This window comes from Cricetulus griseus, chromosome 2, assembly GCF_003668045.3.
Source record: "Cricetulus griseus strain 17A/GY chromosome 2, alternate assembly CriGri-PICRH-1.0, whole genome shotgun sequence".
Classification (NCBI taxonomy): domain Eukaryota; kingdom Metazoa; phylum Chordata; class Mammalia; order Rodentia; family Cricetidae; genus Cricetulus; species Cricetulus griseus.
Genome location: NC_048595.1, coordinates 314693880 through 314717768, shown reverse-complemented (window position 1 = coordinate 314717768; position 23889 = coordinate 314693880). Strand labels below are relative to the sequence as shown.

General features: G+C 42.5%; 1 protein-coding gene across 2 annotated transcripts in view; it reads left to right on the top strand.

Moving 5' to 3' along the window:
- The window catches only part of Sv2c (synaptic vesicle glycoprotein 2C), a 131978-nt gene that overhangs the window by 51405 nt on the left and 56684 nt on the right, over positions 1–23889 (top strand). For both annotated transcript variants that reach the window (XM_035439129.1, XM_027401696.2), the window contains exon 3: positions 3236–3387. In XM_035439129.1, the coding sequence (XP_035295020.1) occupies positions 3236–3387 (152 nt within the window). The remainder of the gene's footprint in view (positions 1–3235; positions 3388–23889) is intronic.

Here is a 23889-nt window from a genome sequence, read left to right as displayed (position 1 = left end):
AAGTAAGCAAGGAAGGAAAGGAAAGAGAAGGATAGAGAGAGAAAGGGAAATAAAAGGAAGACAGATACTATGGCCCATTACGATACACATGAATATATGTATATAATACATGATTATATATGTTAATGTACACCACAAATGCTTATAGAAATAAAGGTTTCATGAGATGGACTTATGCTTTTCCTTATTACTTGAATTGTGATTAAATATTTTCATTTCTATCAAATTTTCCAAGATGCTATGTAGATTGCTAAATTGATTTCACAGCTCATAGACTGAGTACACTAGCAGAGCAGTCTGCCCGTGACCACTAGTGGATGACTACAGCATCATGTCAGCGGGGCCAGATATTTAAAATGGTGCCATATTTTGACCTCTCATTTAACTCTAAGAATTATACACTCTGTGGTTCATTTGGTCAGGCCAATTTGCTATGAAATGACCTTTCCTTAAATTGCATTTGCTGAAGGCATGACTAATAGTCCTTTATTGTATTAAAGGCTCAACAGAAATCAGTTGTTAGATGGGTGGACATGTTTTACTCTTTGACATTACATTGTTTGAAATGCCAATAGCAATTTACCTTGTGGAACCATAAATGAAGGAATACAGACGTTTAGGTTAGATCTCTCTCTCTCTCTCTCTCTCTCTCTCTCTCTCTCTCTCTCTCTCTCTCTCTGTGTGTGTGTGTGTGTGTGTGTGTGTGTGTGTGTGTGTGTGTGTGTGTGTGTGTGTGTGTGTGTGTGTGTGTGTGTGTTGATCCAAAAGTAAAGCCTTTGTGTCTGGCTTTAAATGAAATGTATAGTAAGGCCTTTGTGTCTGGCTTTCAGAGAAATGTTTCAGCAAAGCCTTTGCTATGTTTGGGTTGATCAGTAAAGGCTTAGAAATTGTTTTGAGACTGTTTGAGCCTTGAAAACAAGATCTTTCTCTGGAGAGTCTGCACTAGGTGCTACGTGAGAGCTTGCAGCTGCACCAACCTTGGTTCTAAGACAGTCCTGGCAGATCTGGCTAAACAGTCCTGGCTAGCCATAATCAAAAGGGACTGAGATTTGTGTGGGTTGTCTGTTCTCACAGGCAGCAAGAGCAAGATAACTTGGTTAGCTGGGACCTTTCCCAGCCTCCTTTAACCTTGTATATGTTTGAATAAAGTAGCTTGAGTGAGCTAGCTGGTTGTCAGTCTTTTCCAAGAAAGCTGAATGCCTCTGCTCCTATGGAAAATGAAGGCTTGGCATCTTGATGACCTTCTCTTACTACTGTAGCATCTATGACCCAGCATCTATACATATATATGATACATGTATGTGTGTTTGGTTTTTCTGTGCAGCCTCGACTGTCCTGAAACTCAATCTGTAGACTAGGCTGGCCTCAAACTCAGAGAGCTCCACCTGCCTCTGCCTCCCAAGTGCTGGGATTAAAGGCGTGCACCACTACCACCACCCAGCCTGAAACAGCATATTTAAGATAATAATTTGAAGCAAATTATTATCTGAGGCAGTTGTTCCAAAATTTTGGGTCAAGACTGTTTTGAAATTACAATGAAATCTGTGATTTGTCTACAAGACTAGACCAAATTTTAATTGTGTAGACTCTTACTTGAGAGCCTTTCACATGAGTAGTTTACCCACTAGTCAGTCATACTGTATCTTCAGGTCAGCCAGCGGCTCCTGTAACTACCCTTTCAAGGGGGATGGAAAAATTCTCCCCAGTGATTCCTGGCCCACTACTCTGTAACCAGCCTGTCCCATGACAAACAAGGTTCCAGGGCCCTGGGCTACTTTGTTCCAGTTAGGAAAGGTGCCCCCTCTGGGAGGCAAATTGGAGAAAGGTGTCTGTCTCCTCCAAGCAGTTCTGCCCCTACAGGGAGCATGTGTGGTATGTGCCACACAGTTGGTCATTGCCTGAGCACAGAGTGGTTCAGGCAATGAACCACTGGTGCTCACCATCTGTTAAGAATGCTTGCTACTCTTCTAGAAGACCCGAGTTCAATTCAAAGCACCTATATGGGTGGCTTACAATCACCTATATGTAACTCCAGTTCCAGGAGATCTGACACTCTCTTCTGCTCTTCATGGGCACTCACATGTATGTACAAACACACATATGCACACACACACACACAAATAAGTAAATATAGCTAGATCATTTTCGTTTAAGTCAGAGGAATGAGCAAAAGATCGTATTTGGTGCATATATGGTGCAAACCCTTATGTTTGTACTCATTCAGCTGTCCTATCTCCTGGATAAAAGTTAGAACCAATGTAGGAGGTGAGTTTGTCAGTATGTCTGTCAGCACATCACTCCATCAGCCTGCAAGACCCACTGCTGTGCGGTAGCAGCAAGGGACTTAAGATGGCAGACAGCGCCCTAGAGGTATTTATAGGTTCCCTACAGTCACATGGATGAGACACATCACAGTGCTTCTCTTTGTTTTAATGAATCAATTAAGATGCTTATTTAAAAAGCACCAGAATGTACCAGAGGCTTGGGTTACACTTGAGCCCCAGAGTACCTCTCTTGTTAAGGGCCCATGGATTCTCCCCATCCCCACTCTCTCCTCCAGCTACGGTGATGGCAGAGGCAGAAGAGAATGTTCAGCCCAGTTCTCACAGGAAAGGAAAACTCATCATGGGCTTTTCAGAGAAGGTTCCACCTTATGCTTGTACATTGTCTTTACCATGTGCTGGGATATCACATTCAACAGGACAAAAAAAATGTAAAATACTTGAATTAGCTTGTATCATAACATTAATATTATTGAGATTGTCTGTTTCCTAGGCTGAAGTGATTCATTCATTATTCTGGTCCTGCTCTAGTTCTTTGTAATTGGTGGTAATTATTATGCTTTTCTTTTTAATACAAAAAAATGTATAAAAATAAAAACTTGAGAAGGCAAAAAAAAAGCACCAGAATGTTGTAACTTTTAATAACTATCATGTAGACTAGCCAACACTGAGCACAAAACCCATCTGAATTGCAAGTGAAGCTGTAAGTCACACAAGTGGGATACCACTGCCACCTTCTGCCCAGATAGCTTAATTGCAATTTTAAGTTTGGGTAAGGCAGTAATGTGCCCGTATTCATCATGGAGATGGTATGAAATAATAGAGAATGCACGTTGTTTGCTATGCCAGGGGTGGGAGAGAATGTGTTGCTAGAGTCAGCTTTGAATTTGCCCTTCCCACCTCACATTAGCTGTCCCAGGCCCAGTCTCATGTGTTCTCTGTACTTCTTGCAGGATTGGAGGAGCCATTCCAACCGTGTTCTCCTACTTTGCTGAAGTCCTAGCCCGGGAGAAGCGGGGTGAGCACCTCAGTTGGCTCTGCATGTTCTGGATGATTGGCGGAATCTACGCTTCGGCCATGGCCTGGGCCATCATCCCACACTACGGTAAGGGGCTGGCCATGTTTCAGCTTCCCTCTCCATCTGCTTCCTCTCTGTCCTGAGCTCTGGCTTGAGGACAGACAGTACTGTCCTCATCAGGTGTCTGCCATTCATAATGCTCAGGAGGCATTGCTCTCCATGGAAAAGTCTGTATAAGGTAAGATTGTGTCAAATGGTCCTTTGGGCGAATGGATAAAAGGCAAGACTTTTGCACAGTGCTCTGGTCACTCCAGCCACCGCTGTCCCCATAGTTGGGACTTCTGACACTGTCTCTGCATGCAGAGGTTGAGTACTCAATCTCTGCATGACTGCCACTTTCATTTCTAATGCTGCAGATGCCTGTTGCAAATCCAGACCTCCTCAGATTGACCAGCCAGAAATCTGACCTTTCCCCAACCCCGCTCCTCACATTCTATTGGTTTCTATAACAGTCCACAGATCTCAGGGAAATGCCTACCTTGAGTTTCCCAGTTTATTATCAAGGATGTTACAGAAATACAGGTGAGCTGCAGATGAAGACATATGGGGAGGGTGAAGAGCTCCCATGACTCCTCCAGGTTCACCATTGCCCCTGCACTCCATGAGTTCAGCAGCGGGAAGCTTTCAAATCTCATAGTCTGTGGGCACAGTCTAGTAATTGACCAAGTCTTAGCCAGAGGACAGGGTGCACCATTGTGGTATGTCTTTCAGGTGACCCGTTCTATGCAGGAACCCAAATTTAGATTCCAGTTGATTCTGGGCCAAAGGTGCCTACGTGTAGCCTTGTCCTCCATGAGAATTGTCTTCTGCCACCATCCAAGAAAGTGGAGATGTCACCTTTACCTGGGACTTAAGGACGTCAGCTACCCTCAGAACCTTAGGTTGTAGAGCAGCATTGAGTCCAGGCCCCTCTCAGTTCAAATTAACAAGGGGAGAAAGACACTGGAGAGAACCGTGTGTGGGGACAAGAGAAGGCAAAAGGAAATGCAGACCTTTTGCAAAGCCCAGCCTTACTATCCATGGTTCTCAAAGCTACTGCTGGTCCACCCACATGCAGCCTTTGTGGCAATTAAAGTAAGGCACTTGTGGCTAGTGAGATGGTTCATTGGCTAAGCATACATATTATGTTTTCAGAGGACCTGAGTTCAGTTCCCAGCACCCCACATCAGACAGATCTCAACTGTCTGTAACTCCAGCTCCATGGGTACCCAACATCTCTGGTCTCTATGGGCACTTGTGGCATTCACATGCACATACCCACACCACAAACAAACACAAATAAGAAATTAAAAGTAATAAAAATAAATCCTTCAAAAGTAAGGCACCTTCTGGGCGGGCAAAATTATAGCTCCGTTCATCATTTTAGCAAGGGAGACAGCTCCCCTGCTCCCCTCCTTTCTCTTTCCTTTCCTCCCTCCCATCTGCCCCCACTTAGCCCTATCTAAGCCAGCCCTTTTCTTTGCCCCATCCTCTCATAACATCTCCATTTTTTGGCTATAGCCAAACCTCTCTCTGGAGCTCCTTGGGTCCTTGGGTTGATTGCAGATTCCTTCCCAGCCCTCCCTTCCCATCATATTACTCAGAGTCTCATCTGCCAGCCTCACAGACGAGGCCATACATTAGCTTCTGCAAGCTGCTCATGTGGTTGCTTTTCTTTTGCTTTCCATGCTAAGGATTCAGCTCTTCTGACTCCCCTTACACTTCCCTGTCTTGCAACCGTGCGTGTCCTGAGAATATTTTTGGTGGCCAGCCATCAGTAGCTAATCCACAGGAATCAGTGTACTTAAGCTCTTTCATTTTAATATCAAAAAGAGCAAGCTACTTCTTCTGTAACTAACCCATCTATTAAAATTAATCCATCTCTAACTAATCTGACTCTAACTGGAATGGTAGAAGAGGTCACAAATCACAAAGCTACTTGTAAAAAGTGAGAATGCAAAAAAATGAAATGCCAGGGGCTGACTTTAATTTTGATGTGGGTGGAACCTTGAGAAATAATGACCTGGATAGTAAGTCAGTCACAGAGTATTAAAATTTTAGGGCCATATTTTCTTTAAGTCTTCCCATTGCCATAAGTGTAGAATCAACAACAAATTATTGCAATCAGTCCTGTCTGCAAATTAGAACCAGCAGGGAGATCCTTGTAAAACACATTTGCTAGACTCACTGTTGCACTCTTGGATTTGAAGAGTTTTGTTTGCTTTTTAAAAGTTAAAATTCAAAAGCTCCTATGATGAGGTATCTGCAGATGAGGCTGATGTCTGATGGGTGGGCTTTTTCGGGTGCCTTCAAAGAATCCCTTAGCCAGGTGCTTAAGAATTGTGCACATGGAAACTACACTTTTTTGTAAATGTTTTCAGTAAGTTTTCCACTTCCCACAATCAAATCAGATTCTCTAGGCTGGGGACTCAGTGCTGTTTTTATTTTTACTCTTTCTAGCATAAAGTAAATATGACTGACAATTACAAATTATATATGGTTAACGTGCACAACCTAACTTTGTGTACATGAAAGATGGCTCAGCCAGTAAAAGCTCTTGTCATGACCTGAGTTAGACAGGAACTCACATTGTGGAAGGAGAAAACTGACTGCACAAGGCTGTTCTCTAACCTCAACATGGTATGGACTCCAAGGTACACACACACACACACCATAAAATGAATGCATAGATATTTTTAAAGAAAATAGAGAATTAAATGTTTAGGGGAAAACTTTGTATTTCCATTGGAAATTCTGCTTTGTGTGAATGATCCAGAAGCCCATTAAAAACAGAAGCAGGATATTTGCTCCTCCTCCTCTGCTACTCCATCCTCTCTCACTGGTGAGAACTTTGAGGACCACTATCCTTGCAGGGAGCTGTATGAAGGCATTTGAGAGCACAGTGCAGGGACTTGAAGGTTTGGTCTGGAGGGAAAGTGTGGATAATCGACATCCACATGGCAAATGTGGTTCGGTGATGAGTGCACACATTTGGGCAGCTCATGCACACAGGGCTCTCTTGACTGCTCTGATTCAGGATGCTTCTTTCCTGCCTATGGGGAACCCATCAGTAGGGAGCCTGAGCCTGATGATACAATGGCTGAGATACAATGGCTGCACACAGCCTCCGAGGCAAAGCAGATATTAAGTTTGGTCCAAGGGTTCTGAAAAGATTCTTGAGCAGTTAGATCCACCACTGGGGGTGGGGAGGTGAGGGGGTGGGATGGGGGGGTCTTGATGGCTTTATGGCCTGGTGAGTTAAGACATGAGCTGCTAATGCTAGGAGCTAATGCTAGATAATGGGATCGGCCTAGTTTTTAGACCAGCATCAGATAATGATGCCACTTTCCCTCACATCATCAGTCTTTGGCAAAGCTGAAGCTTTACCCAGAGCCAGGTAGTTGCTAATATCTGAAGGACTCCAGCATAAATTTGCTCACCTATAATCCTAGCATTAAGCAGGGCTGAGACAGAAGGATTGCCATACATTCAAATCCCTCTGGGCTGCATGGTACATTTCAACACAGCTCAGGCTACACAATGAAGCCCTACCTTAGTCTCTATCTTCTGCCCCTCCCCCACCAGCTAATTAGGTCTCAGGAAACATCAGGCTTTGATGTCAAGTTCTCAGGCATCTCCCTTACTCATCCCTGAACTCAGGAGCTGCTGGGCTAGCTGACTGGCTCCCAGTGGCTGAAGCATTTCCACTAGAATGAGGGGTCGGGGAGGAGACAGTAAAGCCATGGAGCATGTCCTGGCCTCAAACACTAGGTGTTCCTAACAGCTGCAACTAGGTGTGGAGAATGTGCTGTCCTGGGCACCCATTCTCAAACACAGGCTTCTGATCCCAGTGGAAACTGGCTACCAGCACTTAAAGGAACAGTCAGGTTTTCCTCTGTCTCAGAAGTTGTTATCGTAATTGTATATATCTGTGGAGTATAATATTTATGTTGACATTGTTCATAATCATCATATCACTTCTCTCTTTCTACCATGTGAATTCTGAGACTGAAACTCCAGAGTCCACAGCAAGCATCTTTACCCACTAAGCCATCCCACCAGCCCCAGGCTGATTCTCTGTCAGCACCTGTGAATTACACAGTGACAAATGGGACCTTGCAGGTGGTTTTGTTATGCTGATATCATTTTCTTAGATGTAAACCCAGAAGAGGCTGGACCCTGAGTGCACTTATTTTTACACTCTTGAGACATATTTTTTGAGATGTTACATTTGTTTATTAATTCATTGTTGTATGTTTGTGCATGTGCACACATTTGTGGTACGGCACTTGTGTAGAGCAAAGATGATAACTTACAGGAGGCCTTTCTCTATTTGCACCGTGTGGGTCATGGAGGTGGAAATCAGGTCAACAAGCTTGATGGCAGGCATCCTTACCAACTGACCACACCTCTTCACACTGTTGTTTGTGGTAGCTGTACGTGCAAATTCCTAATAGCAATGCTCAAGAGCTAACTTTTTCTCTCCATCTTCAGCGGCATTGGTTCTGTTTTAGGATGGCTGTTCTAACTGGGGTGATGGTCCCCCACTGAATGTGGGTGGAAACAAGCGGTATTTTCAGAAGCAGATAAGGCTCAGATGGAAAAGTCCTCCCCACATTCTGCTTCTTCTCCCCTCTGCACACGCTCCGGTAATGAGAACACATCAGCATTTAATGGAAACCCAATTACCTTCAGCAGAAAATGGGAGCAGGGGCTGACTCATTGCCCTGGTCCTCCCATCTGAAGCTTTCAGTGAGGCCCCTGACGCAGGGGCTGCTGCTTCACTGGAGTGCTGTCCGCTCCATTACACTCCCTGTCATTCTGCTTGAATGTGCATCGGATGAGGTGTTCTCTCCTCTGCCGTGTACATCCCAGTGAGGGACAATGATGCTCAGTCAACTAAGGGAGGGGATTTTGAGCATGAGGAGCCTTGGCCCTAAAAGCTCGCTCACACTGTAGTCAGTGCCCAATAGCCCCCTAGGCTGTGTATGGCTCACCCTTCACTGTGAACACCACAGAACCAAACAGCACATCTGTACAGCCCAAGTCCATCCTGCACACCCCTCCCTGCCTTCAGCAACAGAGAGATGGTGGCCTGAAATATACACATCTTTCCAAGTTGTCCAAATTACACTGTACTTGAATGAGACCAATGCATCTCTTTCTTACTGAGGAGGAAAGCAGAGAAGACCACACTGTTTAGGGGAGGAATATGGAGGCATCTCTTGGATCACAGAAGAAATTGTGACAAGTAACATCAGTCTCTACGCTACTCTGGTACTCCTGGCCACTGCCAGTCAGCATTCCAGTGAGGAGTTAGCCTGGTAACCATGGCAACCCCCAGTAGATATCCTCAAAATTGGCTACCACTTACAGGCCTGTTGGTGGGAGTCTGTAATTCTGACTATTTGGATGCTGAGGCATGAGGGTTGCAAGTTCAAGACTTCCCCAACCTACAGAGTGACTTCAAGGCTAGCCTGGGCAACTAAATGAGAGCTTGTCTCAAAAAGGTAAAAGGGGGTTCTGAATACAGCTCAGAGTTAGTGCTCCTCTATGAGCAAAACCCCGGGGCCCATCCTCAGCACCACAGTAAAACAAGCCAAGTGGCCGCAATATTGGCTGTGGCATTCTCTTCTTCTGTAGAGGCCTTGAATGTCTATGCTTAGTGTGAGCACAGAAACTACAGAGAAAGGTCAAGAATGAGCCAAAGCATGTGACACTGCCCAAAAGATGGGGAGTAGGTGAGGGAGCTAGCAGTTAAGACAATGAAAGAGAATCCAGAGAACACAACACTGTAGAATCCCAGTGACCTGGAACCCAAGGAAGCCTCATCCTCCACTCATGCTTATGGGATAAGTTTATTTTCAGTGTACACATAAAATGCAAGGGTATAAATTACAGTGATTATCTGCTTTGATGCTGACATGCAGAACTGTGTGCCCCTGTGCTACCATCACTGCTTGGTGGCACTATAGCTTTGTGACCAGGGTGCTATCCTTTCCTCAGTCAGTTAGTTCAAGTCTACAGGCCTCTTTCCAGTATAGTGCTTTTGTATGTAAAAGTAGAATTACACGTGAAACAATTATTGCCAAGTATAGTTGGTAAAATGTATGAACATATGGCAACAGGTGACAGGGATGACCACTACCATAAAGTTTAAATGGGTATAAGGATTTAAGCTAGAAATCACCTGGTATTTCCTTCAGAACCTGAAGAAGCCACTGGACCCTGGGTCCAAATTCCTACATTTTATTTCTTCACATCAGTTAAAATTAGAATTTACTAGATATAAAGAAAAATCAACTAGCAGGAGGCATAAACAAACTTGTTTTCTATTGCATAAGATTGTCTGCAGGCAATCCAGAGTCAGTGTCATAGCTCAATAGTTGTCACCAAAGACTTTAGTTTCTTCTAAGTGTCCCACCATTCCTAGCACAGTTGTTAGTTGTTAGTCAATGAATATTGTGGGCAACACAAAACAGGAAATACATAGAAGGATATGATATACCTGTATTCCTGTCAAAAATGACCACATCTAGCTGCAAGAGAGTCTTGGAAATGTAGTCTCCAAGCAGCAAGAGTAGTACAGTCAATGTGAGGACACAGTGACCATCTCTGCTGTTACGATAAATCTTTCCACCAAAGCCGCCCAAGCCCTACCTCCAAGTGGGTGGTCTCCGCCAGCCACCTGAGTTCTGCCCGCGGCGTGGATGGACAAAATAATGCAGACATATGAGGTACAAAGCTGCTTGGCCAATGACTAGGATTCTCATCTGTTAGCTCAGTCTCAATTATCATAAATCTATATATTTTATAAGACTTATCTTATCGGACACCTTATTGGTGTCCCTCCTTGCCAGTGGCTCACATCCCACCACTGGAGGAGGCGAAGAGGGGGCACTTCCTGTTTCCTTTTCTTAAATATGAATCTCCTTGCTATGTCACTTCTTGCCTGAAACACCACTTCTCTACTACATTTCCCAGAATCCTCTTTGACTCCTAGTCCTGCCTAACTTGCTGTCATTGGCCAAACAGTATTTTATTCAACAATCAATAAGATAAACATACACAGTATGTGAGGGTTGGGGAAAAGTACCCCCAGCCATTATAGAACAGCTCTACCCTTGAAAGCATTGGACAATAATCATTTTTTCTAATATTTTTTTATTGTCTGACACAAACTGCTAAGCCTAACTTGATAAACCTCTCTCTAAGGTCTTGCATTAATTGTATGGTCTGTAAGGACTTCCTGTGAGTATTTCCATATTTTGAAGTAGACAAAACACATGTGAGGTTGGGGCAGTGTTCTCTGAGAAGAACTGTTCTAAGAATACCCTTGCTAGGTTGAGTTCATAGTTAACCTAATTAGATCCCTCACCCAAGGCTTACAATTAGCATCATTATCAAGTCCTGGTAACTAACTGCTTTGCTTCTAAGTGTACTTCCACCTGGAGGAGCATAAAGAGCCAACCCATCCCAAAATGCCTGTTTTTTGTCTGTCGTGATCATTCCTCGGACTCCCCTGAATGTTGCTGAGCTGTCTTGGGAAGCAAGAAATGGAGTTTTGCAGAAGAGCAGAGAATTCTTCCTTTGTATCTTACAGTACAAGTTGCTGAACTTGGATATCATTTTTTCTTCCATGTGTATGGTGGGGTCCTCAGAATTCTAATTATCTTTTAACTATTCCAGATTGTTAAGGTAAAAAGTTGTAGAGTTACCTTCTCTGGCAGTTCGGGATACATAATATTCTTTCATTTATACAACTTAAGCCAAACCTATTTTTTTCACATAACTTAAGAGGCATTGGTGGTAAGTGAGTTACTACTCTCTTACCATCTGATTTGATGATTATGTTGTGTGAATCTGATTTGGTGATTATGTTGAAGTTATTAAGTGCAAAGTCAAAGTACCTTAGTTTTATCCTGGGTTGTTTTTATAGGGTACCAAGATAATCCAAGAATATCTTAGCAAATATGCCATTTGGCATACATGCACTTGTAAGGGTTCTTATGTGATTGCCTGAGATGCTGTTAGCCACACAGAATAGAGCCTTATTTGAAGAGGTCTTTAAAAGGGAAAGTGTTTAAGTTTAAAAGCACAGTGGGGGGATCTAATTGTTCCACTTTGGAAAGTAATTCTTCCTTAGGAGTTTTCTGGTCTTTTCTGAAACACTGCACAGTTTCCTTGAGGACAGATTGAAGTTCATCTCCCATTTACTATTCATTCTTTTATGCAACCTGTTAGGGCCTCTCCAGATATGCAGCCCATCTTGCTGTAGAATGTGTAAGAAATACAGGAGTTGGTTGAGGTTCTGACAGTACATTTGCCAAAAACGTGGCAGTGAGTCTAAGCAGTAAAGAAGTAGCAGAGGTTAGGCTTAAAATCCGGCAAAAATCAAGGAGAAAGAATATTACAAGAGGAAAATACGGTCAAAGCAGAGTGAGGTGGCTGTAACAGATCTTAAACAATGCTCTTGTTCAATCTTGTGGTAGTAGAAGGAATTGAATAATTAAACCACATGTGTATTCATTCCTTGCCTAGGCTTCCCTGTAACTAATGGGGTATCTTAATCGCATGGCTGGCATAAGTTTGGAAATTGGTTGAGGGTAGTAGAATGAATACACACATACACACATATATGCTTGCATGCATACATACATACATATATGAGTGTGAGTGTGTGCGTGTGCGTGCGTGCGTGCGTGCGTGCGTGCGTGTGTGTGTGTGTGTGTGTGTGTGATTATATTCCTTTTTAAGTTATCTATTATCCAATGGGAGTTGAACTGATGGATCAGCAGTTGAGTATTCACAGTTCTTGCTGAGGACGTAAGTTGGATCCGCACATTGAAGTGGCTCACAGCTGCCTATAACTCTAGTTCCGGGGCATCTGATGCCTTCTTCTGACCTCCATGAACACTTGAACTCATGTGCAGCAACCAGGACACAGACACATCTGTACACAAAATGTAAAAAATTAATCTTCAAATTATTCAGTGGAGAAGTGGGTTCTAGGAGTGTCTCCCTTGCCAGTAATGGGGTGAGGTCTTCACTTAAATTATTTGGTAAAGGTGTAATGCTGTGCTTTGGGGCTGAAAAATATTTTACTTAGCCACCTTTTTGTGCCTGGCTAGAGGTTAGAAGCCAGCAGAGTTTCTGGGCTAAGATAGGAGCACAGAGAAACATCTCATCTGGGATAACAGCAAAGGGTCAAGACCTGATTGCAAATCATCTTTGTTGTACCCCATAGCTACACAGCACCGCTTCATCAAAAACTTGGATGAATTAAGAAGTCCACCTTACAGGAGCCACCTTGGATTCCTCTGTTCTTTGCCCTAAGAATGAAGTTACTAAGTGGAGGCAGGTTCACATCACCTGTAGGTCACATAAAGTGAAGGAACAGGGAAGGAAGAGGGACTGAAGGAGGAGGAGTTGGAGGCATCCTGGCTTCACTTTGCTCAAAAGCTATCCAACTTGAAAGGGTAGAAGGTGATGACACCTTACATGGTAATGGCCCTGGTGACATGAGAAGGTTTTCAGAAGCTTTCTTACGATGCTGAGAAAAGTCAAACTCATGACCATGTACTGTCCTCGGGGACTAGCTAGGCAGAGGACAGCCACAGGAAGCAGTAGTAAAGCCAGCTCTTCACAGGACTGTGTCCCCTCTGTCTCTGCTATGTATGGTTTGTGCCCAAGGCTGCCCCTGACTGGGACAGCTTCTGTATCCACAAGAGTGGAGAAAATATAAAGAAAGACTGTGGAAGGAGCATGCCCCATCTCTAACTCCAAGGTAGTGTGGATGGAACTAAATAGAAAGAGCTATTTATCCAAAGCCTTGCTGGGGTTTCCTTCCACACTTTCCTGTGCCCAGTACACACATTCCTCTGCCTCAGAGTTTTCTTTGCAATCTCAATAAAAGATGACTATGTACCTTTGATTCTCTTAGCAATTGCTCAACTCTGAAGCCAGAAGTCAGATGTTATTGTGACCTCCATGGCACTGAATACAGTGTCTGATCTAGTCTGGCCTCAGAATTTTGTTGATCAAAATGGTACAAAAGCCCTTTGTATGTATAGTCAAAGGCAGTTGCTCCCAGTTAGTTCATTTAATTACGTGAGCTTGTGCTGCTGAGAGCTGAGTTTTGCCCTGTGACTCACCATGTTTAGGAGTGGGTTCCCACCCCGGGAGTTGTTGTGGCAAATGGGGCTTGTTGACGTAAAAGAACTCCACTCCAGCTGAGTGTGGTCCTGCAGAAGCAATTTCCTAGCCTAGCAGAATCATAAGGAGCCCTGCTGCTACCCATCATGCACCCAGGGTCTTGTCATGGCTATGCAGGTGCTGCAGTTTTGTCATTGAACATGGTCTCAAGCTTCATGTATCTCTTGCTCCTGCCTCATCTTCTAGCCTGTGACTCACATTTGAGTTTCAAAGCATCATATCTGTGGCCTTTGTTCCATGTACGGTGTGGGGCATTCTTGGGTACTCTGTTGTATCAGAAGGCATGTCCCTTATCCCACTTGGGCATTTCTAGAAGAAAAATCTCTGGGCATGGCTGTAGTTTGAATGGCACTGAGATGTCCTGAATAAGGCTGAGGTGACCAGACAGATTGCAGGGAGGTTCTGTGAAATCTAAGGGTACCTGTCACCCATGGTGGGAAAGCCGGTCTCAAAACAACAAAAAGTGAAGGGAAGCATAAAGTTGTTTGGATTGAGATTTGTATATATAGTTTTAAAGACTTATTTATTATGTATACAGTGTTGTGCCTGCATGTATCCCTGCAGGCCAGAAGAGGTCACCAGATTTCATTACAGATCGTTGTGAGCCACCATCTGGTTGTGGTTACTGGAAATTGAACTTTGGTCCTCTGGAAGAGCAGTTAGTGTCCTTAACCTCTGAGCCATCTCTCCAGTCCTCTGAGATTTTTCTTTTTCAGAACAACAACAAAAAGTGAGAGGAAATCATAAAGGGGCTGGAGGAAGAGAGTTTGAATTAAGATTGTTTTATGCGGAGGACTATTATGTGGTGTACTAATTCAAGAGAAAAATATGATATTTCTAAAAATATATACATGCTGATTAAGTACACACCATTCCTCAAGTATGCCCAGAGAAGTGCATATATAGACCCACAGACCCATGCAGATAGATATATTCATAGTAATATTGTTTGTGGGAAAAAAAAAAGATCATTGTCAACCCAGCTGCCATCACTAGGGTAATGGATACATAAAAGGTGTGGAATCCCTGTGTAAGAACAATTGTGGCAGCAGGGTCTAAAAACATAAAAGCACAGAGTGGAGAGAAAGGGATAAGAAAAAAGAAGCAAGGACTAGACCATGTTGCTATTACATTGAGAGAAGACTTGTAGCCTACTTTACAAGGAGTTATTCAAATTCTAATCTCTGATTAAAAACACATTGGCTGTAGGTAGGGTGATGGGAAGGGGTGGGGTGGATATTGATACAAAAGATAAACGATGAGCCTTATTTACACAATGCTTTAAAAAAAAAACAGAATGTGATAGAAGATACAGTTTCCTGTACCTAAGGTTTAAAAAAAAAAAATAAAAAAGGGAACCAGTGTTAGGGGTTCCATTAGAGTTCATAGTAAGTATTCATATGGATTGCCCAGCATAAGATGTATAAATGACAGAAATACAGAAGCACTGTGAGTCCCTGACTAAGAATCCACAACCTGTCCTCATTTATATTCCTACACCCTGGAGGTCTCCAAGCCTTGATGTCTGACTCCTTCATTGGAAAGTATTTACCATCCCCTCAGCAGCATTCTGAGGCCAGATATTAAATCCTTTATAAAAGTCAGAGGATGGGCTAGGAGCTCTCTGCATTTTCTTGCCAGGTGCAGGAATCTGTAGACAACAAGCAGCTGTGAACACAGGATAGTCATTTCCAAGGTCACCAAAGGCCTGAGTCAGCTCAGCTGTGCAATAGGTCCCTGAAGCTTGTCCCTCCCGTCTAAGTGAAGCTTCATACCACTGGACAAGTATGTGGGATAAGTGGTTTGCTAAGGAGCTTGATTTAGTCTTTCCACAGTATAAACATCCTGTGTAGCAAAATATCATGTTACACACAGGCACTGTAGCTCAGTGGGAGAACTCATGTATCAGGAACTGGGTCTTATCTGTAGCATTAAAAAGACATAGGCATACCCCCGCCCCCGCCCCCATACACACAGAGAGATCATAAAATCTTCCTGCCCTCTAAATATAATGTATAACATTGTCAGTTTTCAAAAGATGACAGTATTAACGTTGCAATGGTACTGCAGCCATGGTTGAGGTTTTTCCCCTGAACTTGGGAATTTTGCTTCTGAAATCTTATTTCACAATAGAGAAGCTGCGCCAATTCACAGCAAGAACCAAGCTCTGTTAGAGAGGCAGCTGCATATGTAATTCTTTTAAATAAATGCTTTATTTCTTTAGCGTACCTTACATTGCTATAATCCGGGGTGCATGTGGGCATATTGGTTGGATTTTTATGACTGTGATGTATTATTCAATAGATATTTAAATGTAATGGAACCTATAATTTAGAAGTACCCCTGGTATGGTTCTAAAACCACCCAGCCACAGCAATTTAATATTTGCCCTTTCTACTCCGACGAAATTAAGCATATGTATCAAACATTCACACTGAGTAATGCAGCCATTATTACACCAGTCTCTGCGTGCTTCTTAGGGAAATCATGACTCAGATGCTAAAGAACACCTTCACATAACCTGGCCCTTACCAAAGGCAGCACAACACGTTCAAGGTTGGCCTGCAGTGGTTTTAGACAAAAGATTTGGAAAACGCCCAGAGCAAAGGTGTTTGTTAGAGCCTTTAGCTTTTGAAGAGACAGGTGTTTTAAGCTTCTGCTGCTGTGACTTCCAAATGGAGGACTTCACAGAGAGAAGCTCCTTCCCATTTGCTGTCCTGCCCTGTGGTAGAGCAGAGATAGGAGCAGTGGATTACAGCCTGGCTCAGGCTTTGTTCCATTGATCGCCCTTAGCATCACCACCACTGTCCTGAGAAACAAGCTTCCTTGTCTCCTAAGAGCATCGTAAATCATGGTTTCCTTTTAGGGAAAAGCTATTGATTTGTTCATTTGTGTTCCCTCTTCTCTCTGGTGCACGCTTTAGTAGGAAATTGCAGCTTCCTTTATGCAGTATATTATGACCAATCAGAAGGGCGGCCTGTATTACCTGATGTACAATGAGAGGTGACACGGGTGAGGAATTTCACACCGATCATCCTGCTGCAAGTGTAATCAACAGATAAAAGCATGGGCACCCGGCTGCATGTGCCGACCAGCCCTCATCAGAATTATTTACTGCCTTCCCTGAGGCAGGGACAACCAATCAGTTTAGATGGAAAAGCCAGCATAGTGGAAGGCAGTGTATTTGTGTTCCACTATGTACTTAAAGCCAGCAAACATTCAAATTTTGTTACACTGATTTGGGCTTTGAGGCTAAAATTAAGCTATCAGGCCCATACCCCAAAAATGTTGGCTTAAACCCTTTATGTACTAATTAATTCTCTAACCCTTCTTATTATTTACCTCACCATTTTTTCAGGTTCCATGGTCACAATACTTAGCTCCAGTCTCCTTCTAGTATGAATTGAATTAGAAACAGCTTGCTAGCCATTACCTCACTACTTATTGGTACATCAAACCCATGATACAGAGGTAGCAACAAAATGCTTTGTAACACAAGCTGCAGCCTAAATAATTTTTCTTCTCTCCAGCATATTAAATTATGCACTAGGTAACTATTAAATTATAAGCAACTTAGGTATAATTTGACCTAATTAATACTATTCCACAAAGGATCTAAAAGCAGACAAGACAGAAGGAGACTTATATAGAGAGAAATGGACAAAAAAAAAGAAAGCAAAGATAAAACATATAATGAGAACTTAAGAGTCACAAAGCCAAGAGATAAATGAATATCCTTAGGGAATGTGGAGGTCCCATAACATGTCCTGGCAAGAAGGTGAATAAGGCTACATCAGGTTTCTTTGCTGTTATCATATAGATTTTTCTAAGGCAGGGTATAGCTCAATTGGCAAAGCTTTCTGTACAGCAGTGATAAGAGAAAACATTCTCGAGCTGAGACATTTGTGGTCTGATGGTGAATATGTTTATGGGGAGATGTTGAGCTTATAAATAAGACTAACAAAATTAGATCAGTGCAAACAATTAAATGCAAGCAACACTGTAATATGGATAGTATTTACAGTGTGCTTTACACTCAGGAAGAATTCTGTCCTTGAAGTGCACGGTGTGGCTCACGTTGAAAACCGCAGACTGCCAGTTTTACTAGACATTTGCTTAGTGCAAATAATTATTAAGGTAAAATATACAAGCAGAATAAAATAATAATGAGTCTGAAAATGAAGATTTTCAGATCCAGAGAAAAACACTGCCTCTTTACAAATCTACATTTGTTTCTTTTCGTTTCGCTTCAGACACATTTGACATATTCCATTGTGTCTTCTACCTCTTAGGACAATTCTTTTTGCACATCAGATGATTAAATTGGAGGAGACAGTTGAACTGCCTCCATTCCCCATCAATCCTGTGTGAAACTGAAGAATGTATATTTTAGAAGACAAAATGTTTTTAACCTAGAGACTAGAGCTCGTTGCTGCTCTTCAGTGAAGGAGACTGCATTTTCTTAGAGGGACAAAGCCCTTGCCTCGACCAACTAGGTTCAGTTCTCTGGGATAAGTAAGATGAACCTTGTCAACATCAGTCTCGTGAAACTCCATCCTCCTGCCTCAGCCTCTCAAGTTATAAATACATGTCTATACAACCATACCCTGCTCCAAGATTCTCAATATGGCTTCTTAAGTACTGAACAGAGTTGGCTTTGTGGCCCAAGGGGAAATGAAAGCTATTTCACATCTTCAGGTACATTTTATCTTTTTCAATTAGTTATTAAGTCCAATACCTCATTGAGATCATAATGAAAAAGAGCAGGTTTCTGTCCTTTCCTCCCCATCCTCAAGAAAGTGACTACTTTCATCTTAGACTTGTTGCCTCTGTGTTTGCCTCGTTGTTTAAATAAATTATGTAGGGATGGCAAGATAGCTAATTGGGAAAAGACACAAATTTGGCAACCTGACTTCAATCCCCATGGAAACAAAGGTAGAAGGAGAGAACTGATGCTGCAAGATTGTCCTCTTGCCTTCATCCATGTGCTGTGGCACACATGCACGTGCACACATACACACATACACACAAATACACACACATTCACACTAATAATAACAAAGTAAATAAGTAATTTCTGTAAACACTCAATTTCCCATTTGATGTGTCTGTCACACACAATCTTATTCTATGCACTAAAAATGGAAGTTGTGAGCTCATGCTCCTATACCATGCCACTCCAAGTTTCGTTTTGTTCTACCCTCTCAGTAGCTACCTCACAGCATTCGGGAGAGCAGTGGGAAATATAATCAGAATTTGCATCATTCTTACTTCAGTTGAGCTAAGTAGTATCTTTGAATATTTATTTTTGACGTTCCTGAAGTTAGTGACTATTTTCAGTTGCCGTGTTCCTCTGTGCCTGGCACAGATTCTCTCCATGGTCCCAGCCTGTCAGTGTCATTGACAACACAATGAAATCTCTTAGGTGACCTGTTTTCCCATCACATTTTTCCAAGGACAGTCCTGACATCATGAATTGACTCCTTATTCATGGAATGGCTAGAGCTTTGATGTATGCTTCCTTTAGGTGGAAGACAATCTCTGATAATTTCCTTTGAAAGGATAAACTGCCAGTGCCTTTACAAGACTGTATGCCAGGTATAGAATTGGAAGCCGAAGTCATCTTGCTTCAGAATAGTTGGAGATCTTCCTCCACTATCATCTAGATGACTTACCCTATGTTCATTTTCTCTGCTGTACACCCTTAGATGCTCAGTAAAATACTACTGACCTGTGCCAAAGCTTCTAATGGGTCTCTATGGTCCACTTGCTCCCTATAGTCTTTGTTCCCTAGTCCTTTTCAACAAGGAAACCAGAGTGGTCCTTCAAAAGCATAGGTCTGTCCTGCTGTTTCTGGCTCTACACCTCCAGTGTTTCCTAACTACATTTAGCAGGAAACATCAAGTCATGATATTGGGCTTCTTAACCCTACTTGACGTGGTCCACATCTGACCTCTCATCTATTAATCTCACATATATGTGGTGATGCAGCCTTACTGGCTTTATTCTAGTGGTCATACCAAGCACATTCCCCTCTGGAATGTTCTTCTCTCAGACATCCCCAGGGACTGCCTTCTGTATTCCTTGAAGAGACCATTCCTAACCACCCGATATAGAGCAGTAAACTCAGCCCCAGCCCATGCCCCTGTGCCCTTACATTGACTTATAATATGCATTCAGGATGTACCCAGTTAGAATAAAACCCCATGAAGTCAGGAGTTTAGTCTCATCTAGTTACATGACCCTTGGATATAAAATGGGTCCTGGAGTGATGGGTTTCTGAAAAATACTTGTGGAATTAACATTAAAACTTTGTCCACATGTAGTCTCAATCGTTTGAGGCACATAAAACAAAATGTCAAACAGAAATTACATGAGGTCCAGTTTTTTCTGTCAAAGAGCCAGAGTCCAGACCAATGGGAATGTGTGTGAGCTACAAAGATGGTTTATGGTTTCCTAACTGCCATGGTAAAAATAAAAAGAAGTGATCCGGAAAAACAACTCAGGTGGTAAAGGCACTTGCAGAGCCCAATGACCTGAGCAGGTGGTAAAGGCACTTGCAGAGCCCAATGACTTGAGTTTGACCCCAGAAACCCACATCATAGTTGTTCTCTGACTTCTTTCTATACATGTATGTGCACACCCGCCCACATACTCACACACACACATACACACACACACACACACACACACACACACACACACACAAATATGCTTTAAAGTAAATAATATTTTATTTAACATACATTAATATACAAATTAGACATTTACATATTTTTATGCCACTAAATCTTCAAACCTGGCAAGTTTACTGACCTTGTCTCAATTTGGAATCAAACTTTCATTTGTATTTAGAGGTTACAGTTCCCATTTGAAAATGTAGATTCCAAGTTTCGCTGCATCCCTGTCACCCTGGGATAGCTCTCCACTGTTCCCTGGGTTAATTATTTGTTTGGGGGACCTCAAGCCTTGGACTAACACCCTTTTCGGTGGGAGACAATCTCTGGCAAGAGTCCCAACCATTCTCAATAATTTTTGAACAACTGAATTAATGCCATTTTCTAAATATAAATTCATTAAAATTATCCAAAATTCCTCATTCAGTTCTTTCGTAATACTGGCCATATTTCAAGGGTGTAGTAGCCATGGACAGCTCGTAGGTGACATATTGGACAGCATAGGCCTATTGGACAGTCAAGGTGCTAAAATACTTGGTTGTGAGCACAGACATGAAAAGATGATACAAAGAGGAGAGCCAAGTTCTGAATGCTGCTTTTGCCCTCATCCTCTTTATCTCACTCTTCAGGACTCACATGTCAGCTTTTCTCATAGATTTCCCATTTGGGTTAGCTCCCCTCAACTATGAGCCATTATGACACTTTCTAGCGCCCATGTTTCATTTGTTGTGGTATGCTCTAATTATTCTCTATATATCTCTATTTGCATTTCTCATTAGTTTATAAATGCTGAATGGCTAGAAAACTACCATTGGTGATCCCCAGTGCTGAGTCCTCGATAAGTGTTTGTGAATTAAATGAATGAAATAAATGGTCAACGTTAAATGAAGAAGGACTAACCTTGTTAGAACAGAGAAGCAAGGTGTGACGGGAAACCAGGACACAACGACATCGACAAAGACACGAGCTCTGTTTGTGCAAGTTATCATGTCAGATGCTGCTGAAGGCCCCTGGGGGTAAAAGCTAAGATGAAAACCTATCATGAATTAACCAGGGGCTGCTTTGACAGCAGTCATCAGATACATTCGGGCATACCTCAGAAGCTCACCAGTGTTCTCAGACATTCATAAGTTCTTTAAAAGGCTGGCTTCCAAGTTTTAGGCACTGTAAATGTGAGTATATTGAGTCTGAAGGCCTGGCTTACTTTGAATGTTTGGTCAGCTAAGATCCTTCTGTTACTGCGGTCCCCTAAAGGACAGTTGCTGTGTCTGCATACTAACTGAAACGGTGAACGACTTGGAGCTGGCTTGGGTTGTGTGTGATTTATGGGCATTTGATCTAAAGATACTTAAAGGATGGAGTTACTCGAGCCAGGAGGAGAGAAAGATGTGATTAATCACACAAGACAGTTTACTAAGTGGCTCACTAAAACACTGCAGTAAATGCTAAAACCGGGACTCTTGTTTCAACCATGGAGGCAGGCGAGGGTGTGTGCATGTGTGTGGATGGGGTAGAACACGAGACGACATGAACACATAAGGCACAAAAGGATGTTCTTCCAGTATGTAGAAATGATTGTGAATGTGGGATTCTCGGGGGGATATATTTGGCTTTTAAATTATCTTACATTCTGTCTAAAGTTATCTATCATGCAATGGCCAAGCTCCTAACTCTGTTTCATCATGAGGCTTCCTGGGTGTTTGTGAAATGGCCAGGGAGGAAAAAAAATGCAGTTTTACAAATTCATATTTTACAACTCTATGTGAGTTTTAATTTTGCCATTTCTCTAACTATTCCCTTACTTCCTTCATGTTATACAACCTATAGATGTAGAGTTCCTTTTGCAAAAATTACTGGCACTAAGCAACCTGAATACATATCAGAATTTCCTAGTATCTCTCTAAATAGAAAAATAACTATCAATAATATGTAAGTAGTTTTGTTGAGTAATTTGTATTAGCTGTGTGTTCTTTCTGCCTAGGGTGCACTTGTAGTTGTTCAGTAACTCACTCTGTCAAGCACCCATACCTGTTTCTCTAACTCTAGAATGTCCAGATCACTGGCCAGCTGTGTCTTTAACTATAGGCTTCCACAGGAAAGGTCTTCCTGACTCACTGTCATCCTGAAATCATGACAAATGCTGGGAGTCTAAACAGCAGTGTGCGGGGAGTCAGGAAGAGTGGCGTGGGGACCTTGTGTAGGCTCACCTTGTACTCAGTAAAGCAAGATATCCCAGTGTCGTGCTGATTTCCCGGCTGGAGGACACTAAGACTCATACCTTTGTGACTCTTCCCTCCACTCCACAAACACACAAACACACACACACACACACACACACACACACACACACACACACACACACACACACACGATGCATGAGCTAGGAATGTGTCTCAGTGGAAGAGCACCTGCCTAGCATGTGCAAGGCCCTAGGTACAGTCCCCAGCATTACCAAAAAAAGATAAGAACCTACTTGTATTTCCCCCACCCAATGACAATTCCTACTGTGTCAACAGAAAAAAAAAAGAAAAACACTAAAGTTTCGGTTAGTGAAGTACCCTCAAAATAGTAGAATGAAATGGATGAGTTATAAAGAGACTAAAGTTGGCATCCTTAGTTTTCTTTTGAAGCCACTTACTGAAGAAACAATTACAAATGATTTAATTACCAAAAATGTGCATTGGTGACCACTGCAGAATGGAAATAAAGAAACAAATATTTAAAAACCAGGAACACCCAATAGTGGTAGTGAACACCTTTAATCCCAGCATTCAGTAGGTAGAGGCAGGCAGATCTCTGTGAGTTCGAAGCCAACCTGGTCTTCAAAGCAAGTTCTAGGACAGCCAGGACTACACAGAGAAACCCTATTTCAAAATAAATAAATAAATAAATAAATAAATAAATAAATAAATAACTTAGACTCTTTTTACTTGGGGGTGTCCCAGTTTCCCCACTGGTAAAAGCCAGGGCAGTGAAGATCACACACCTTGCAGGATTAACTGGCAGTCAGGGTGATGAGGTAATAAAACCCAGTTCTAGGGAGGAAGAGGAAATCACAGCCACACCACAACCATCTCATGACATGGTGTGTGTGACAGATGTGATCCTAAAATGCTGCAGGAAAATGTTTTAACTAAATGATATTTTCTATGGACTGTAATTATTGGTGTGATTCCCAAATACTCCTTAGTCAATGGCTCACCTACCTACTGTTCACTCTCCTAAGTGGGCTTTGGGAACCAGGAAGCACACTCCTCCCTGTCAGGGGGTTGTTTCTTGTCTGTGGTCACTGTATGCGTGGAATTAGCACTGTTGCTGATGTCTTCTCCTTCCTAAGGCTCTTATCCAGAGCACAGGGAGTGAAGAGAGGTGCTCAGGAGAGGAATGCCAATATCCAGAAAGCATTATTCTAAGTCTACTAGAAAAGTAGTCAATCTGTACTGTGGAATTTCAAATTTAAGTCAATTAAAAAAAAAAAAAAAACCTGTGAACCAAAAGTAGCTTAATCCTTTGTGTTAAAACTCAAGAGCTGGGCTGGAGAGATTACTCAGCAGTTAAGAGCACTGGCTGCTCTTCCAGAAGTCCTGAAGTCAATTCCCAGCAACCACATGGTGGCTCACAACCATCTATGACAGGATATAATTCCCTCTTCTGGCCT